The sequence below is a fragment of the Rhinolophus ferrumequinum genome, chromosome 5, assembly GCF_004115265.2.
Source record: "Rhinolophus ferrumequinum isolate MPI-CBG mRhiFer1 chromosome 5, mRhiFer1_v1.p, whole genome shotgun sequence".
NCBI classification, from domain to species: domain Eukaryota; kingdom Metazoa; phylum Chordata; class Mammalia; order Chiroptera; family Rhinolophidae; genus Rhinolophus; species Rhinolophus ferrumequinum.
Window position 1 is genome coordinate 18,721,318 of NC_046288.1, and position 16,866 is coordinate 18,738,183.

General features: G+C 38.4%; 2 protein-coding genes across 2 annotated transcripts in view; one reads left to right on the top strand and one right to left on the bottom strand.

Moving 5' to 3' along the window:
* POLR2B (RNA polymerase II subunit B) overlaps positions 1 to 11,985 on the top strand; it is a 41,083-nt gene extending 29,098 nt beyond the window's left edge. Inside the window, exons 17-25 of the mRNA XM_033105542.1 lie at positions 3,839 to 3,935; positions 4,921 to 5,015; positions 6,064 to 6,314; positions 6,397 to 6,486; positions 6,743 to 6,850; positions 7,591 to 7,704; positions 8,135 to 8,295; positions 11,047 to 11,242; positions 11,712 to 11,985. Of these exons, the coding sequence (XP_032961433.1) occupies positions 3,839 to 3,935; positions 4,921 to 5,015; positions 6,064 to 6,314; positions 6,397 to 6,486; positions 6,743 to 6,850; positions 7,591 to 7,704; positions 8,135 to 8,295; positions 11,047 to 11,242; positions 11,712 to 11,801 (1,202 nt within the window). The 3' untranslated portion in view covers positions 11,802 to 11,985. The remainder of the gene's footprint in view (positions 1 to 3,838; positions 3,936 to 4,920; positions 5,016 to 6,063; positions 6,315 to 6,396; positions 6,487 to 6,742; positions 6,851 to 7,590; positions 7,705 to 8,134; positions 8,296 to 11,046; positions 11,243 to 11,711) is intronic.
* The window catches only part of IGFBP7 (insulin like growth factor binding protein 7), a 65,623-nt gene continuing 60,654 nt past the window's right edge, over positions 11,898 to 16,866 (bottom strand). Inside the window, exons 3-5 of the mRNA XM_033105544.1 lie at positions 14,005 to 14,121; positions 13,233 to 13,359; positions 11,898 to 12,162 (exon numbers count right to left, since the gene is read on the bottom strand). Coding sequence (XP_032961435.1) covers positions 12,143 to 12,162; positions 13,233 to 13,359; positions 14,005 to 14,121 — 264 coding nt within the window. The 3' untranslated portion in view covers positions 11,898 to 12,142. The remainder of the gene's footprint in view (positions 12,163 to 13,232; positions 13,360 to 14,004; positions 14,122 to 16,866) is intronic.

The following is a 16,866-nucleotide window of genomic DNA, read 5'->3' on the forward strand; positions in this document are numbered from 1 at the left end:
CCCATGATTGTATTCAGGTTATGCATTTTTGACAGAACTAGCATAGAAGTGATGCTATATTCTCAGTGCGTTGTATCAGGAGGCACGAGCTGTTATTTTCACTTTAATGTGATTAAGATGGTGTCTGTCAGGTTTCTCCACTTTTTGTTAATTATAAGAATTTTGTACTTATTGCTAAGTAAAAAGTCTTGTGAGGAGATGCTTTGAGACAATGAGATTTCCTGTTCCTTGTCGAACTTTCAGCCATTAGTTTACCGTGATGATGGTTGCCAGATGGTGATTTTCTGATTCAATCATTTCATCTATTTGGATGCTGCAGTTGTTCCAGATTTTCCAGTTGGAGCACTTTCAAGATGACTCCTGATAGGTCCTCAGCATTCTTTAAACACTTCCTTACATTTTGCCTCCTCTTGTGCTTTCCTTGCACTAGATCTGAACTCAGCCATTTCTCCTTTGAGTGAAGGAGCGCGTGTAGAAACCCAAATCCGGGTGCTAGGTCTGAGCCTTGCTATTAGAGAGTCATCTAGGTCCTCTCAGCTGACAGAGCTAGGGAAACACCTCCATCTATTAAAGAACCGTGAGTTCACACCAGTGTCTCCCAGCCCAGCCCAGCCCCGCAATGTGTATTTTAAACTCCATTCTCTGCCAGTGAGAAACCTGGCTCCCATTGTCCTCAACAGATTTACTTCTTTGCCGAGTCGGTTGATGCAGCCAGTCTCCTGACCATCCAGCGGAATTAGTGGCCCTGGCCCTGCCTGCACACCAGCTGCATTGGCTAAATTCTGAGTGCTGCCCAAGGGGAAGGGGCGAATCAGTTTATCTCGAGGAGTTTCTTTGTGATGAGTACCATTCCTGTGTCTGTAGAGTACTGTTATCTTGGTTGACATCTTCTGGGAGCAAAGATCCTTCCGATGCAAGTTTGCCTTGACTTAGTGTGTCAGGCCGTCGGGCTTCTCAGTGCTGAGCTGAGGCTTGAAGTATTTGAGGACAAAGTGGCAGGAAGGGTTTGAACCTGGCCGACAGGTGGGTTGTAATCCTAGATTATTCACAGGTTGATAGTCCTCGAGCTGACAGATATTTTTAACAAAGTTACTAATATTTACTGAGCGTTCAGTTTGTGTGAAACACCATCCAAGGCGCTTTTACACATTATTTCTAAGCATCGTAAAAGCTTTTTAATGTTTCTTCACCTGCAAAATGAGAATAAATAATAGTACCTACCTCTTAAAGCTTTTTGTGATGACTAAATGGTTAACTCCACTTAAGACTCATGGCTTAGAACCTAGCAATGAGTAAGAGAGGAATAAATGTTAGCTGATTAGTAATAGTGCTGGTTGTGTCGTGTTTTACAAATGTGGAAACAGAATCAGAAAGGTTCTTTGCCTAAAGTTACACAACTTAAGAAATAAATACATCCAGAATTTAAACTCGTCTGTTTATTTCCTGTTTGACCAGATGCAAGCCTTGTTCCCCGTCTCCCTTTCTTGTGCTCTTTCCTTTTCACTACGTTGCTTCTTGATTTTGGACTTTTAAGCTAAGAAAACAATGTTAGAGAGAATTCAGAAGTTACTGTCTTTAGCTGAATTTGGCTGGTCTCATATGTGCCTAGATACCGTGGATAAAGCTTACAGGGTGGAGGAGGTTGCCCCTGGCCTATAGGAGACGTAGCACACGTGGGCCATCAGGGACTGTCACACAGGAGGCAGGAAAAGCCTCACAAGAGCCAGGACAGTTGCGCACCTGTAGGCTGCGCTCCTGAGAAGAGTGGGGCCAGAGGCAGTGCCCATGGAAACGAGCACAGGCTGGGGAGCCCGTTCCATGTCTCCCACGTACCACATACTCCCACTGCTGGCTTCCCAGTCGCGGCGTCACCTCACATTCCCAAGCCCTGAATTTTCTGCAAATTTTCGATTCTTTTCAGTCCCCCTTGCCTTCAGAATCCTGCATCTTTATGAACTTTCTCTGCATTACGTTGCTTCACTGTGTGTGAAACCTAAATTCTTGTACTTCTCCCAAAGAATCCATGCAGAACGATGGTGACTAGTGTGAATGTTAACGAAAGAGTTCTTAGTGGGAAGCATTTAGAGTTCAAGAGTTTTCATTTAACACCTGAGGAGAGACTGTTTGACCTTCCTGATTTCTGAAGACCTTGTTGGCTGCCTGCTACTTACTAACCTGATTTCTGGTCCTTTTCAGGAAGGGCTCTGCTTTCCTGACACTGCCCTTCCCGTGGAGAATTGCGCTCTCCTTCCTCCCAAAGCAGAGCATGTTAGCTGCTTCTGCTCCCAACCCATCAAGGCGCTCGGAGGAACAAAGGCCCTTAGTTCTGAGATCCTTCTTCCTTAGCAGTCAAGGTTATATTTAGCACAAGACTTGGGTGTTATCTGTTAAACAGGGTTTGTAATCTCAGGTTCCTACAGGGTTAGGCCAAATTGGTGAGTAGTTGGTGAATGGTGAGAAGGTTGCTTTTTTGTTGGGTTAGCCTTGTTCAGCTTCAGCTGTGGTTGTGATGTGTATATCTACACCCTGTGATGCCAAATCTGATTTTTCAAGAAAAGTTTGAAGTCTAAGCTTTGGGTGAATTTACTTTTTAAAATGTTGTGAATGAATTCATGTTATAAACAAACTCTGGAACCAGCTACCTCAGGCCAGTGTGTTTAAAATCGCTGGTGGGAAGCTTTCTGTGGCACAGCGGCCAGAGCTTTTAAGGGGCGAATGTAGCTGCCAGAGAGGAGGGCCTGCCCGTTGCACGTATCTCTCTCCACATCTGTTCCTGCCTTGGGCTGGGAATTAGTGGGAATTAGAGACGCGGAGGATTGTTGTCTTCAGTGTCCCAGACCAGGCCGGCAGCAGTCACCGCCCGCCTGCACGCCACTTGTTAGACTGTTCCACCTGTGCTGTACATAAACACAAGTAAATGAATGCTGTGTGTTTTTATGAAAGGTGGGTTGTATATTGAAAATTGAATTTGGCTTTAAGGAAGCAAATACAAACTGTTCAGAATTCAGATAACCAAAACATTCAACCATCCAGATTTTGGTTCCTTTATATTCTGTATTCAAAGTTTTTACTCCACATTTGAAATAGTTAAATCAAGATATTATGTTAACTATAGTTTTGGAGTTGAGTGTATTTTCACTTTTTGGAAAATCTGATGATTCACATATATGTGGATTATGTTCAGTGAAACTGCACTCACATTCAACCATCATTTCTTACATTGTAATCTAGTGTGTATTTTCAGCTGTTTTTTCTTCTTGAATACTTATTTTTTTTTTACAGCTTCATCAAAAGTAGTTTTGGCAGCAGCAACTAAATAAGATTGCGATGGGGAAGATAATACCACTCTTTTGGTGGCACAGGGAGAGGCTCTAGGAGCAGAGCAGGGCTGGGAAGAGGTAGTACCAGGTTCAAACCTAAAACCAGAAATCAGCCTATTGTTTTTTAACTTTGGGATCATGGATAAGGTATTTAATTAGCTCTTTCTGGTAATGAGAATAATAATACTTACCTTGTTTATGGCACAGGATTGCTGTGAGAATCTTGTAACTTGGTTTGGGGAGGCACTTTATAATCTGATGTGACTTGTGCATATAATCACTGGTTATAAGAAGGGAGAGATACACTGGGAATGACTGCTCTTAGAATTTGCTTGTGTTAAATGTTAAGCCAACAAAGTAGTTGCCTCACAGATTGCTATTCCAGGAGGAGGAGACTTGAACAATTACTGTGGTGAAAACATGTGGCAAATATGGTGAAATAAAACTGATTTAGAAGAAAGCAATTTTTCTTTGTGTCCCAGATGATGTTTTCACATATGCTTTTCATTGCACCCCAGGTATCAACTCCATTGTGGCCATTGCTTCCTACACTGGATATAATCAGGAAGACTCTGTTATCATGAATCGTTCAGCTGTAGACCGGGGCTTTTTCAGGTCAGTGATTTATAAAAGTTGTCAAAACGTAGATACAGTGGAAATGTTAATATTTTAATTAAGAAAACTTTTTAAAAGTAGGTTTGACTTCTGTGTGTCCAACTCTTTGGTGGTTTTGAAGGTCAGGCTGGAAGACATTTTGATCTCATAGCAGACACATTTTGCTGTTAAGATACTTAATCCTTTGCTTCCATTCATGAAGCTTTGTGGCTATCAGGCAGGACCTGCTGTTGTGTGGATGCCTGTGTAGAGTTTAGTGTGGTGTCATCTAGTCCAGAAAGCACAAGGCCTGGTTGGTGGTCCTGAACAGCCTGTATCTCAGGATTTTCAGATACTAGTATTTTGAGTCCCCCCTTTCTTTGTAAGCAAATACATGTTTGCATTTAGATAATATAGAAACATCCAAAGAAGAAGTAAAAATAAACCAGTAATCTTAGGACCCATAAATAACTATTATTAAAGTTACAGTGTTTTCAATCTTTATTATGCTTCAATTATTTTATTGGCAAAATTTCAAATCCATGGCATATAAAGATTGGTTAAAAAACCAGGAATTTAGAAGAGGGTGGATTTTTTTTTTTACCCCTGTGTAGTTTCAGAGGTTAGCACTAGGATCAGAGGGTAGACATTATAGTTTTAATATCACAAACTTTTCACTTGAAATATTGGAGCAGATACTGGGTGACCCTCTCTGAGGGTAATTATGGAAGGGATTCTAGTTTTGGGTAGGAGGTTGGACTCAGTGACTTTGGGTCCTTCCTGTTCTTACATAAATTCCAGTTGTGATAAGGTTACGGGTGAAATGCTACATGTGTGGTCCATGTAGTAATAGCCTTTAGGACTTAACTGACCCTTAATACAGTTAACTCTTATCCCAGATTAATGGTTTGAGTTGTTTCCCAAATATTAAGTAAAACTTAATTGGTATGTTCTAAACCCTATTATTAGAGGAAAATAGAAGTTACCTAAGAAACCCTGTTTTTAGGTCTGTTTTCTATCGATCATACAAAGAACAGGAGTCTAAAAAAGGATTTGATCAAGAAGAAGTTTTTGAGAAGCCTACACGTGAAACATGCCAGGGTAAGTGATAAGCGACATTTATGTAATTCAGAGTTCACTTACCATGGTTTCCCTAATTAATTTTTCTGGGTTTTGCCTCTCCCCCCCATTTATTTTTTTGCCATGTGGGAGTATTTTTTTTGTCATTCTTAAAGCTCATATTTAAGAAAACGTGTGTTTGCCAGAAGTCTTTGTGCCTAGGAGTGGGCTTGCTGTAAGTTCTATCCTGGTAAATTCTGTAGTGAGGAGGAGAGGTCGTATAATTTCATGGGACACATCTCAGCTCCATTCTCACTTATACTGTGTCCTGTCCCTCTGCTTATGTATTTGCATGGGGACTCCTTTTCCTCTTCACATTATGGTTATGTTAATATTATGGTATTATGGTTATGGTATAACCATAATATTTGTCTAGTCACAGTATTTGTATACATTTAACAAATAAATGAGAGGATACCTAGCATTTCTTTGTTTTTTCTAAAATACTCAACACTTATTTTCTAGTTGTTATTTTCAGACACTTAATAAATATGTATATAGTAGTATGGATGGAATTTCATCCCAGGGAAATGGAGTATCTCTGCTTCAGTTTTGACTTCTAAAAGTATTACACGAAGTAAAATGTGTTTCGTTTCCCTAGGCATTTCCTATTACTCCATTTCCTGGGGTGGTTCTATGTAGTAGTGAATTGATGTCTGGTGGAGTTAAGATTATGTAAGATAAAATTCACAATTTCTGTGGGAGGATGTGTGTAGAGGGCACGATAGTCTTTCTCGTGTAATGCAGAGATCAGACAAGGACAACGCTCTTATCCAAGTGGAGAATCTGATTTTCCAGTGTTCAGTCCTGTGCTTTTTACAGAGTTCAGAATAGCTTGCGGTATTTAGAATAAGGGCATTATATTATTACTGTACATATGGTTCATGGTGTTAGAGATTTCTGTGAACTTCTCTGACTTGGAAATGATTTATTTATTTGGTTTTTCATCTTGTGGGGGATTATGTGACATTTAAATACGTTTCTATATTGTACTACCATTTCAGAAGATTCCATGTCTGGTTCCTTGTAGGTATGAGGCATGCCATTTATGATAAGCTGGATGATGATGGTTTGATAGCTCCTGGGGTTCGTGTATCAGGAGACGATGTTATCATAGGCAAAACAGTCACTTTGCCTGAAAATGAAGATGAATTGGAGAGCACTAATAGACGCTATACCAAGAGAGACTGTAGCACTTTTCTCAGAACTAGTGAGACGGGCATTGTGGATCAGGTCATGGTAACTCTCAACCAGGAAGGATACAAATTTTGTAAAATAAGGGTGAGTATAGCTTTGTCATATTGCTATTTATGGAAAGTAAACTAGATCAACGTAACTGACCTATCTTTACATATGAATTCAGGTCCGCTCTGTTAGAATTCCTCAGATTGGAGACAAATTTGCTAGCCGACATGGTCAGAAGGGCACCTGTGGTATTCAGTATAGACAAGAGGTAGGTAACTTGTATTTCCCTTACTCCTAACCCAGAGTTTTGTTGAACATTTTATTAAATCAAAATTTGCTTTAATTTAAGAGCCCAGTGGTGGTAAAGTCTTGACTTTTAATTTTAATGTTGAATAAGTACATGACCATACTACATTGAACAAAATTTAGGACATGGAAAAGTTCAGGTTGGGGGAGGGTGGTCAGTTCTAGTCCCATAGCTAAAGGATTTAAGTTTGTTTTTTTTCAAAAAAATTCCTTTATAGGATATGCCTTTCACCTGTGAAGGTATCACCCCTGATATCATCATAAATCCCCATGCCATCCCCTCTCGTATGACTATTGGTCACTTGATTGAATGTCTTCAAGGGAAGGTAAGAGATTTTCTTTAACAATATGGGTTTCAAACTTATGTTCCTTCCAAAATGATGATAGATGATTCTCTCATATTTGAGCCAGGGTATTTTGGAAAAAAGCTAGTATGGTACTTATTTTCCAGCTTTTACATTGGTTATGATTATGCCTTTTTTTTTTTTTTTTTTTGCAAAAATTTGCAAAGTTATGGCTCAGTCAGAATATTTGTAAAATTTACTTCATCCAACCTCTACATACATGTATGATTATCCTTTTGATTGGTCTTTTCTATAGATAGAGTTAATTCATTGGTGTCTAGTTCACTGTGAACTTAATTTTATAGCTATATTATCAGCTGTGCATGCATATGTTAATGGAGGTTTTCTGTTTTTGAATATGTTGGCAAGGTAGAATGGCTACAGCATAACAAGTGGATGGCTTGCTTTTAGGGAATTAAAATGTTCTTTTCCTTGAGCCATAGGAGGTATTTGGGAGTCTCATTCTTTTTGTAACCAGTCCCATGGATAGTTTCGTATTTGGAGGGTTAAAATTGATTTTTTATTTTTTAGGTAAATTAGTTTTAAATATTTCATGTAAGATGTTCATAAAATGAACCTTATGATAGTACAGCTTTCCATAACATAGACTTTTAAAGTTCAAAATCTTTTCTAGAAAGGACTTTTTTAAATTGAATATATTTGTATTGATAGACTTTTAAGGGGAAACAGAAGGAAACAGCCTTTACCATTTTTTTTGTAAGGTATCAGCTAACAAGGGTGAAATTGGTGATGCCACGCCATTTAATGACGCTGTTAACGTGCAGAAGATTTCTAACCTTCTGTCGGATTATGGCTACCACCTCCGAGGAAACGAGGTATGTCTGCTCTTACGTTAGCAGGTTGTTACATGTCTTCTTTTTTGTATGGCTGTAGTTTTCATCTTAAAAAATCAAACCTTTTATTGAAGTATAACACATACTTCAACTATGTGCACAAATCATAAATGTACAGCTTGATGAATTTTCACAAAGTGAACACTACCTGTGTGACTGCACCCAAATCCTGAGAAGAAAATTACCAGAATCCTTTTATGCTTAGATGCCTCCTTTGTGTCCCCCTCTGTAGGGGTAACTACCTACCTTCCCACCCCTACCCCAAGGTAACCACTCTCTTGACTTCTAACAGTACAGATAAATTTTGTCGGTTTTGAGTTTTATGTAAGTGGAGCCAGACAGTATATGCTCATATATTCTTGGAATTTGTTTAATATTTTTCAGTCTGTGCTTCAAAATGTATCTGTTTCAGGTCCTGTATAATGGGTTCACTGGTAGAAAAATCACATCACAGATTTTCATTGGCCCTACCTATTACCAGCGTTTGAAGCATATGGTGGATGACAAGATTCATTCTCGTGCTCGGGGACCGATTCAGATCCTTAATAGACAGCCCATGGAGGGTAGATCTCGGTAAGAGAGCTGTATTATCCTCATTAGTGATTAGCCTTTTTTAATGAAAAATGTCAAACACATACAAAAATGGAGGTAATGGTATAATGAAATCCCCATGTACCCCACTTCAGTAATTATGAACTCATGGTCAGTCTTGTTACATCCATCTACCCACTACCACCAACCCGATTATTTTTTAGCAAAGCCCAGACATCATATAATTAATTCTTCTATAAATATTTCATGAAATATTTACAAGAGTGGTTCTCAAAAATTTCTGGATTCCAGAATCCCAAACAGTTGTTTGTGAGTTGTATCTATTGATATTTATCCCATTAGAAATTAAGACAGGTTTAGAATATTTATTAAAAATAACAGTAGTAAGTCCATAATATAATAATACTTAAATTTATTTTCCAAATAAATTTAGAGATGAGTGATACTGGTTTACCATTTTGCAAATCTTTTTAATGAGCTAGTTTTCAAGAAGACAGCTGGATTTTGTGTCAGCTTCTGCATTCATTCCATTTTAGTGTTTTATTTCTTATGTTTAAGTATATGGGGAAAATCTGACTTCACGTACGTATGTGGTTGAAAAAGGGAGGAATATTTTAATAACCTTTTCGGGTTTTTTTTTTGCATGCTATACCAAAATGACAAGTTATAGTTTCTAAAAGGTTGTTATATAGAATCTGAAGCCATATAGGTGAATTTATATTTATTATATTAAAATCCATTGGTCTTACACTTTGAATGTATCTTTTACACACGTATCGTTTTGTAGCATTGTAATTTGGAAGATACTGGCTCACTGAGTTATGCAAATTTTTAAATGTTGACATATTTCATTATGTCAAAAAAAATCACATTAGTGAATAACCATTGATATCATCAGAAAAGTCTTTTAAGTATTAGGAAGCTATTAAGCCCATAGTGTTGGAATAGAGGGTTTCTAAAATTCTAATTTTTGATTGAAAACTCAAATTTATAATCATTTCCAGCAAATACTTAAAATTGTTTACCTTGAAGGCTCACTTTGTTCATTTTCAAAAAAATGTCTGCCAACAGTCTTAAGCCTATATTGACATAGTTGGTGTTAATGTTGGTGGATTAACAAAACAGCTGTTAGCTTTTTTCAAGTAACGAAGATATTCCCTGATAAAAGTGAGTAGTTCAGAATCATGCAAGTGCTTTCCTTCAAGACCATCATTCTCAGTGTACCACAGAAGTGCCTTATGAGAACTTCTCATTTCTTCATATATTAAAAAGATGTGTACTCAAGGGTCAGGGTTTAATAAAACTAGTAATTTTTACTGCTCCTTTAATGACATTCTTAAGTAAAACTCTTTTTCTTTACTCACAGTGGAAAACATGATTGCTAGTGAAGTTTATGTTCAGGTGCCAGCAGTGTTTTTCAGTGACTTTTGCAACCATGAGAGCAAATGTCAATAAAATGAAAGCAGCAAATGTGTTGTATTATTATAAAAATACTTTTCACCCTCACAGCATCCACAGACCATACTTTGAGAACCTGTTTTAAAGGAGTAGAACATTGACAAAAAAACCTAACAACAACACCTCCTTAATATTACTGGATGTTAATCCATTGTTCACATTTCCCTGACGATTGCATAATTTTAAAAAAGGTTTGTTGGTTTTAATTAGGATACAAATAGGATCGGTTTGTGCTTCACAATTAGTTGACACATCTCTTTAAGTTTTAATCTATAGGTTGCCCTCCAACTTTTTTTTTCCTTAAGATTTATTTGTGGAAGAAACTGGATTGTTTGTCCTGGAGGGTTTCTCACAGTCTGGAGCATTGTATCCCTGTGCTGTGGTTCCTTTTTTCTTGTAAAAAGGTCATCTAGAGCCTTGATGAGATGAGGGGATTGTGTTCTTTTCACAGAAGTACTTTGTAGGTGGTATTGTATGCTTCCCTCCCTGGTTGTCTCGCTTTTATGATTTTAGCAGCTAGTAATAATGATCATTACCTAATGCCCTTAATTTAATAGGGATGGCAAGTTGCTAAGACTAGTTTTATCATTCCTCCTTTTTTTATTATCTGGAATACTTGCATAGAGAGAAACTTTGTTCCCTAAACTGCTTATCTGGTGACAGTTCATACAGTAAAGGCAGGATAAATGCTTGATTCTTTCCCTTTATTTACCAGAGGTCAAAATGAGTTGGTTGTCTGCCAGCCTCCAAAGTTGACCAATATTTTTTTTGATAATATCATTAGAAACTCATTGATTATATGTATTTTGTGTATAAAGAATGTTAAGGAAGCCGTCACCATCCACCATCTGAACAATGCATTTCATTTGACTTCCATGCTGGGGAAATCTGTGATTATTCACTTGTTCTTTCCATTACTTTTACCAACATGCGTTTTTCATTTCAGGCTTGATTGCCTGGGAGACTCTTTCATGGGGAAGCTGCTTTATTTAGATAGAATTTTTTTGTTATTCATTTTTGAGTGTAGAGTTGAATTCTAGTAAGTCAAATGATAGCATGATGTGGTTCATTTCTGTGCTGTATTGTATTTTATGAGGAACATTACGTGCTATGCTTGAGAATCAATTTGTTGACTGTATTTGGGTACCTTCTAAAGCACATTAAATAGTTGGTAGATGTCTCCCCTCCCCACATGTAGAGAGAATACTAGGGTATAAAAACTAGAGTCTTCTAATATCATTCTTTACCTTTGCCATTCGTCAAGGTGGTGTTGCCAATAAACAAGCACTAAATAATGTTTTTTTCCCTTAACAGTGATGGTGGCCTGCGTTTTGGAGAAATGGAGCGAGACTGTCAGATTGCCCACGGGGCAGCCCAGTTTTTAAGGGAAAGATTGTTTGAGGCATCAGATCCGTATCAGGTTCACGTGTGCAATCTCTGTGGAATCATGGCGATCGCTAACACCAGGACCCATACGTATGAATGCAGGGGCTGCCGAAATAAAACTCAGGTGTGTATAGACCTTGGCAGTTGGTATGTGTTGAGGCTATAACCACGCCGTCCTAATCATCCAGGCAGATTTAGTGTGCTGGAACGGACTGGCATTATCACAGCTTTGAATAACATGCCTCCCTAGTTTTAAATGAGGAAAGACAATTGGATTTCTGTAAAAATCAGTTTAAATTTTAACGTAGTTAATGTCTCTAAGCTGTTCATCTTTTGGAAGTAATAAGGCCTGTACAAAGAATTTTAAACAGTGAGTTTTTAAAAAAGTTTTTAATTGAGAAGGGTGAATATAAATTTTGTCTGGCAGAAAGGGTGAAATACCAAAGCCTGGTAGGAAAAAAGACCCCCAAGGTCAAGGTAGCAGGATGAGTGTTATCAGCCTACTCATCATTCATCTCCGGCATCAAGGCTTTCTGGGACAGGGACATGGGCTCGCTGCAACACAGCTTTGCTAATTACACTTTCTCTTTCAGATTTCTTTGGTGCGAATGCCCTACGCGTGCAAACTGCTGTTTCAGGAACTTATGTCTATGAGTATTGCACCTCGGATGATGAGTGTTTAGCTCTTTTAAAAGATCCTCAACAAGTTACTTGTACATGTCTATTGTCTTTTATTTCTATGATACAGCTTTTAAAAAAATGCAAATATATACTACATGGTGAGAAAAAGCGTTTTATTTGTTTTGTTTAATGATATGCATGCTTTTCTTCTGTAAATAGACAATAAATTTTTGTAGACAGTTTTGATGTATTATCTTTAGTTTGTATTTCACTATGTAAAACCAGTGAATTATAACTAAAGTATTAGTGGACTGGACGAAAAGAAACTGGTTATTAGGCAAGAACAGGGGTTGTAGTTATCTATGATGATTTTTAGCCATGCAGACTAATATATTCTGCAGGTTTATAGCTCGGCACCTTCACCTGTTTAAGAAAAAGATCAAAATTAGTTACATTCATGGATGTGGTTGACTTTCTAATTTTCAGGTAGTTTCCAAATAAATGATGTTGAAATGTGGGGATAAAGGATATGTAAGTAGCTGTATAAATGATATGGTGGAGTGCGCTTTGGAATTGGAGCTATACAATTTTAGATGCAAAAGGGATTTGTTGGTCTATGTATAAGAGATGGATCTTATTATAGAACTGGGAGAGCACATTTCACAAATGAGCAAGTCAAGATCCAGAGGGACTAAGGAACTTGCCCTTGTCCCAGCTAACATTCAAAATTTAAAGTGGAATAATTAGTGGCAGAGCTGAGGCTCAAGCACGACTCTTAGCTACTGATGCTTGTTTCCTCGCCTGGTGTTACAAATCTTGGCTGAAGAGAATCTGACTAAACACATCTTTACTTGATAATTCTTCCTTTCATACCAGTTGAATGAGCCACACAGTGGAATGCTTTGACAAACACTGATAATAAAGTTTGTTCTTATTTCTGGCTTAAGGCAAAGCCAATCCAGACCTCAGTCTAAGAGAACTAATAAATGTAAAATAGCATTACTCTGGCACCGCCAGCAAGGGGGCTTAACGGCAGGCTTTTGACAATGGCAGGGACAGAGGCAGAACAGAGTTGGGTACTTGCCAATATACTTTCCTTTCTGCCTTTTTCTTATAAAAGCTCAAAGTGAAGGACCCACAATCATTTTCTTTTAAATGTGAATTTAATGAAACAGTCACACCACCAAGGAAAACTGCCATGTAGATTAGAAAGTTACGGGAAATATAAGCCATTCCAGTCAACTCTGAGTTTTTTTTGTCTCATGTATAAGAGAAGGTGAAAGCATCTAAGTCATAATAATGCACTCCACCAGCCATCCGAATGTGCTTTCAGAGCCCTGTGTGCCACATTTTGATTACACACGTCCCGTCCTTGTGGATTCCTGACATTAAGTATTGCATTAAGACCTGTGTCTGATACTTGCATATTTGATTCTGTTTTCATTAAGCAAACGCACTGTTCATTTTTAAAGGCTAGGAGATTTACTACCTACCTTTATTGACTGGTATTTCGTGTAAGGCATCAACCACTGTAATTTTTGCTGAGGCGGAAGCCTGTCCTTGGGAATTGGAGGCATGGCACTCGTATTCTCCAGCATCTTCCTTACTGAGAGGAGATACCTGGGAAAGAAAAAAGGTCTTTAGTGTCTCTATGGTGGGCCTCTCTTTTTCCAGTGGTTTCAATTAGGTTATTATTTCATAAGTTTCCTAAGATGACCAGGGGATTCACAGCAAAGACACTGCTAGAAACAGTGCAAGTCCTGTACTAGGAGGGTGACAGAGCCACTGTATTTGTCTGTCGGGAGGAGACCCACTGAGGCAATGTCATGGGCAACTTGATCACACTGCATAGGTTAAAAGCTGGGCAGGTGTACATACATTAGTACGAAGGAGACCTTGATAGGGTACGTGAGCTAAATACTATCCATGAGTATCCACAACTGTCCAAGGTCAAGTAAAACAAAGGAACTATTAATCAGTGATTGACTAATTATTGTTTAGATCATTTAGTTCCCTGTGAGAATTTTGCTTTGAAGTCTTAGGAAAAAAAGAAGTTCGCATTTATTTGTTGGTCATTTCTAAAACATCCAATAAACCTCAGCTGTTTTTTTAGTTCCCTCTGAAAGAGGAGCAGCAGCCCCACGGTAGGGCTGCTCCAAAGATGTGGAAGTCACGTACTTTTGCCTGGCAGTACATCAGGCACCTCTGCCAGGTCAGCTGTGTCTGATCCTAACAATGGAATCCTTGCCAGCTCTTGGTACTCACCAGCACCCAGCCAGTTACTTCGTGCTTTTCTGGGCCACCCCTGGTCTGAATGGCCAGGTTGTCCCGGTCACCAGGCAAGAGTTCTGTCCTTTGAACTCCATAGTGACCCCTTTTTACCTGCAAAAAAGGGGGAAATAGTCTGAGTTCTCTGTATTGAATCAACTGGGAAGCGGCTACATTTGTATAATTGCACAAGGCATACATCACACTTTTTAATTGGATTAAACTTAGAAATGTTCATATTACCTGTTCCTGAATACTTCCATAAAATATAGATCATCTTATTTCTTCCTGTCAGGTTCCTTTTAAGCTTCTATATTTTAAATTAATGTATTTTTCTGTATGTTTGGGAAATACACATCATTATACTCTCCTCCCACTGGCTACCGTCCTTCCCTCATGCCTTTGTAAATTCTCCATCTCAGGACTGGGCCTTTTCTTGCGTGCCAAGCCGTGTTTGTCAAGCTGTGTAACCCAGTGCGAGGTTTGGTGGTTGGGACTTTGTGTAGAAGCCCAGGCCCAGGGGTTCTTCCCGCAACAGCCTCATAAATGAAAAACAGTAGGTTGAATTCAAAGCCAATACCATTCCTTTTTTGAGGGCCTGGGGTTCATCAAACCATTTACAAAAGTCCTGAGAGCAAAAACTCCTGTCAAATACATGCTGCTGTCGTTGTTCTCTGATGACAAAACTTGCTGTCTTTTCCTGTGCACATCACGAGGAGATGCAGGGTGGGTTAAGAAGAAATTTGGTTTCCTTGGTTTGAGGCCCAGAATGAAGACCATTCTCATTTCCCCCTCCTTTAAAAAGGCAAACTCTGTTCATTATATAAACTTTGGAAAGTATACAGAAATTCAGAGAAGAATACAATTTACCTGTAATCCCTCCATACGTATACCTTTGGCATAAAGTTCTAGAAGTGGAGTTGCTGAGTCACAGAGTATAAGTATTTTAAGGCTTGTGATAATGATGGGTTAAGAAAAGGTACAAGAAGCAATGTTTTGTTTATTCCATCCCAGGTTACTTTAAGAGCTAGGCTGATGTTATTGATATTACCTTTATAATTAGACAAAAAGGATTTGCAATCTCAAACAGGTAGTTTCCTTTTCATTTCTTTTATAATTAAGCAAATCTTGAGTTTAAAAAGACCAGATCAGAGCGTATATTTTTTTCACACTACATAAGTTACTTTTCCTATATGTGATCCCTCTCCCACCACCTGCTGTTACCAAGCTGTTCTTTCAGCTTCAAACCCACCCTTTGTTTTCTCTGCCTCATGATGCCAGTCTGGACTCTGAAAACCCTGTTGCATCTACGCCAACTCCTGCTCTATAAAAAATATCTATATCTAACATTACTGATTTGGAATGCCTGGTTTTTGCTTGTTTGCTTTTTTTCCTTGGGATTTCCCCACATTGCCACTATTAGTGACAGAAAACCAGGTATCTTAGTGTTTTTCTCACGAATGCTACAAAACAAAAGTTACGCTCAATAACCATCTTTTCCCTTCAGTTTCCCAGGTAGCTGGCAGAAACAGTTTATGCTAGTGCCAATTTTGAAATAGTTATTTAAAAATGGTTTTTAATAATGGTGTAAGTATACTTTGAGTCAACAGCTAAAATAATACCCGTATGTCTTTGGTCTTTATTTACTGAATTCATGATTCTTTAAGGATTTTGTATGTGACCAAAGCAGAAGGACACAGCCTAGAAATAATCTCGGCAACTGAGCTATTGCTCCTCAGATCATGTAACTCTTAGTAAAGAGCTTTCTGTGCCAAGTAACCTGATCCACCAAGTACGGAGGAACTGCGAGTATTTGGTTGGAAAAGGAATACTTATATTTAACAGAACTCCTATTTTAATATATTGTAAGAAGTTCATCACCATGTAAAAATACAGAAAGAAGTGTCAAGAATTTTTACATTTTGTTGATAAATAACGTTTTCCAGTTGAAAAAAAAAGATGGAGGCTGAGGAAAGTGGCTTCTAAGAATTGTACATACGAGTATGTGTGATGGGCTGGAAGTGCCTCAAAGTCTGAACCTTAGGAATCTGCAGGGAAGAGAAAACCTGTTTAGTAGTCACTGCTCACCATAAAGGGCCAACTAGGGGGAGACTCAGAAGGAGACTCAAGAAGTCATTGCAGCCCTCACTTGTATTTTAGCTGCACGAAAATCTTCCTGAATCCTGTCATTGCACATAAGCAATTCATAAGAAACAGAAAAGAGCCATAAACAAAGCTGGGAAAACTGGGCAGCCACATAAAAAAGAATGACACTAGACCACTATCTTACACCATGCACAAAATATCTCACATCATACACAAAAATGAACTCAAAATGGATCGACGACTTGAGTGTAAGACCTGAAACCATAAAACTTCTAGAAGAAAATGTAGGTGGTAAGCTCCTAGACATGTGTCGTGGTGATGATTTCTTTGGATTTGACGTTGAAAGCAAAAGCGACAAAAACAAGTGGGACTACATCCAACTAAAAAGTTTTTGCACAGCAAAGGAAACCATGGACAAAATGGAAAGGCAACCTACCAATGGGAGAATTTGCAAATTATATCCCTGATGAGTTAGTATCCAAAATATATGAAGAACTCATACAACCTGCTTAAAAAATAGGCAGAGGATCTGCATAGACATTTTTTTCCAAAGAAGACATACAGGTGGTCAACAGGTACATGAAAAGATGCTCAACGTCATTAGCCATTCAGGGAAATGCAGATCACAACCACAAGGAGATACCATCTCATAACGGTTAGAACAGTTACTATCAAGAAGATAAAAGTGTTGGTGAGGATATGGAAAAAAGGGAACCTTTGTGCACTGCTGGTGGGAATGTAACTCGATGCAGC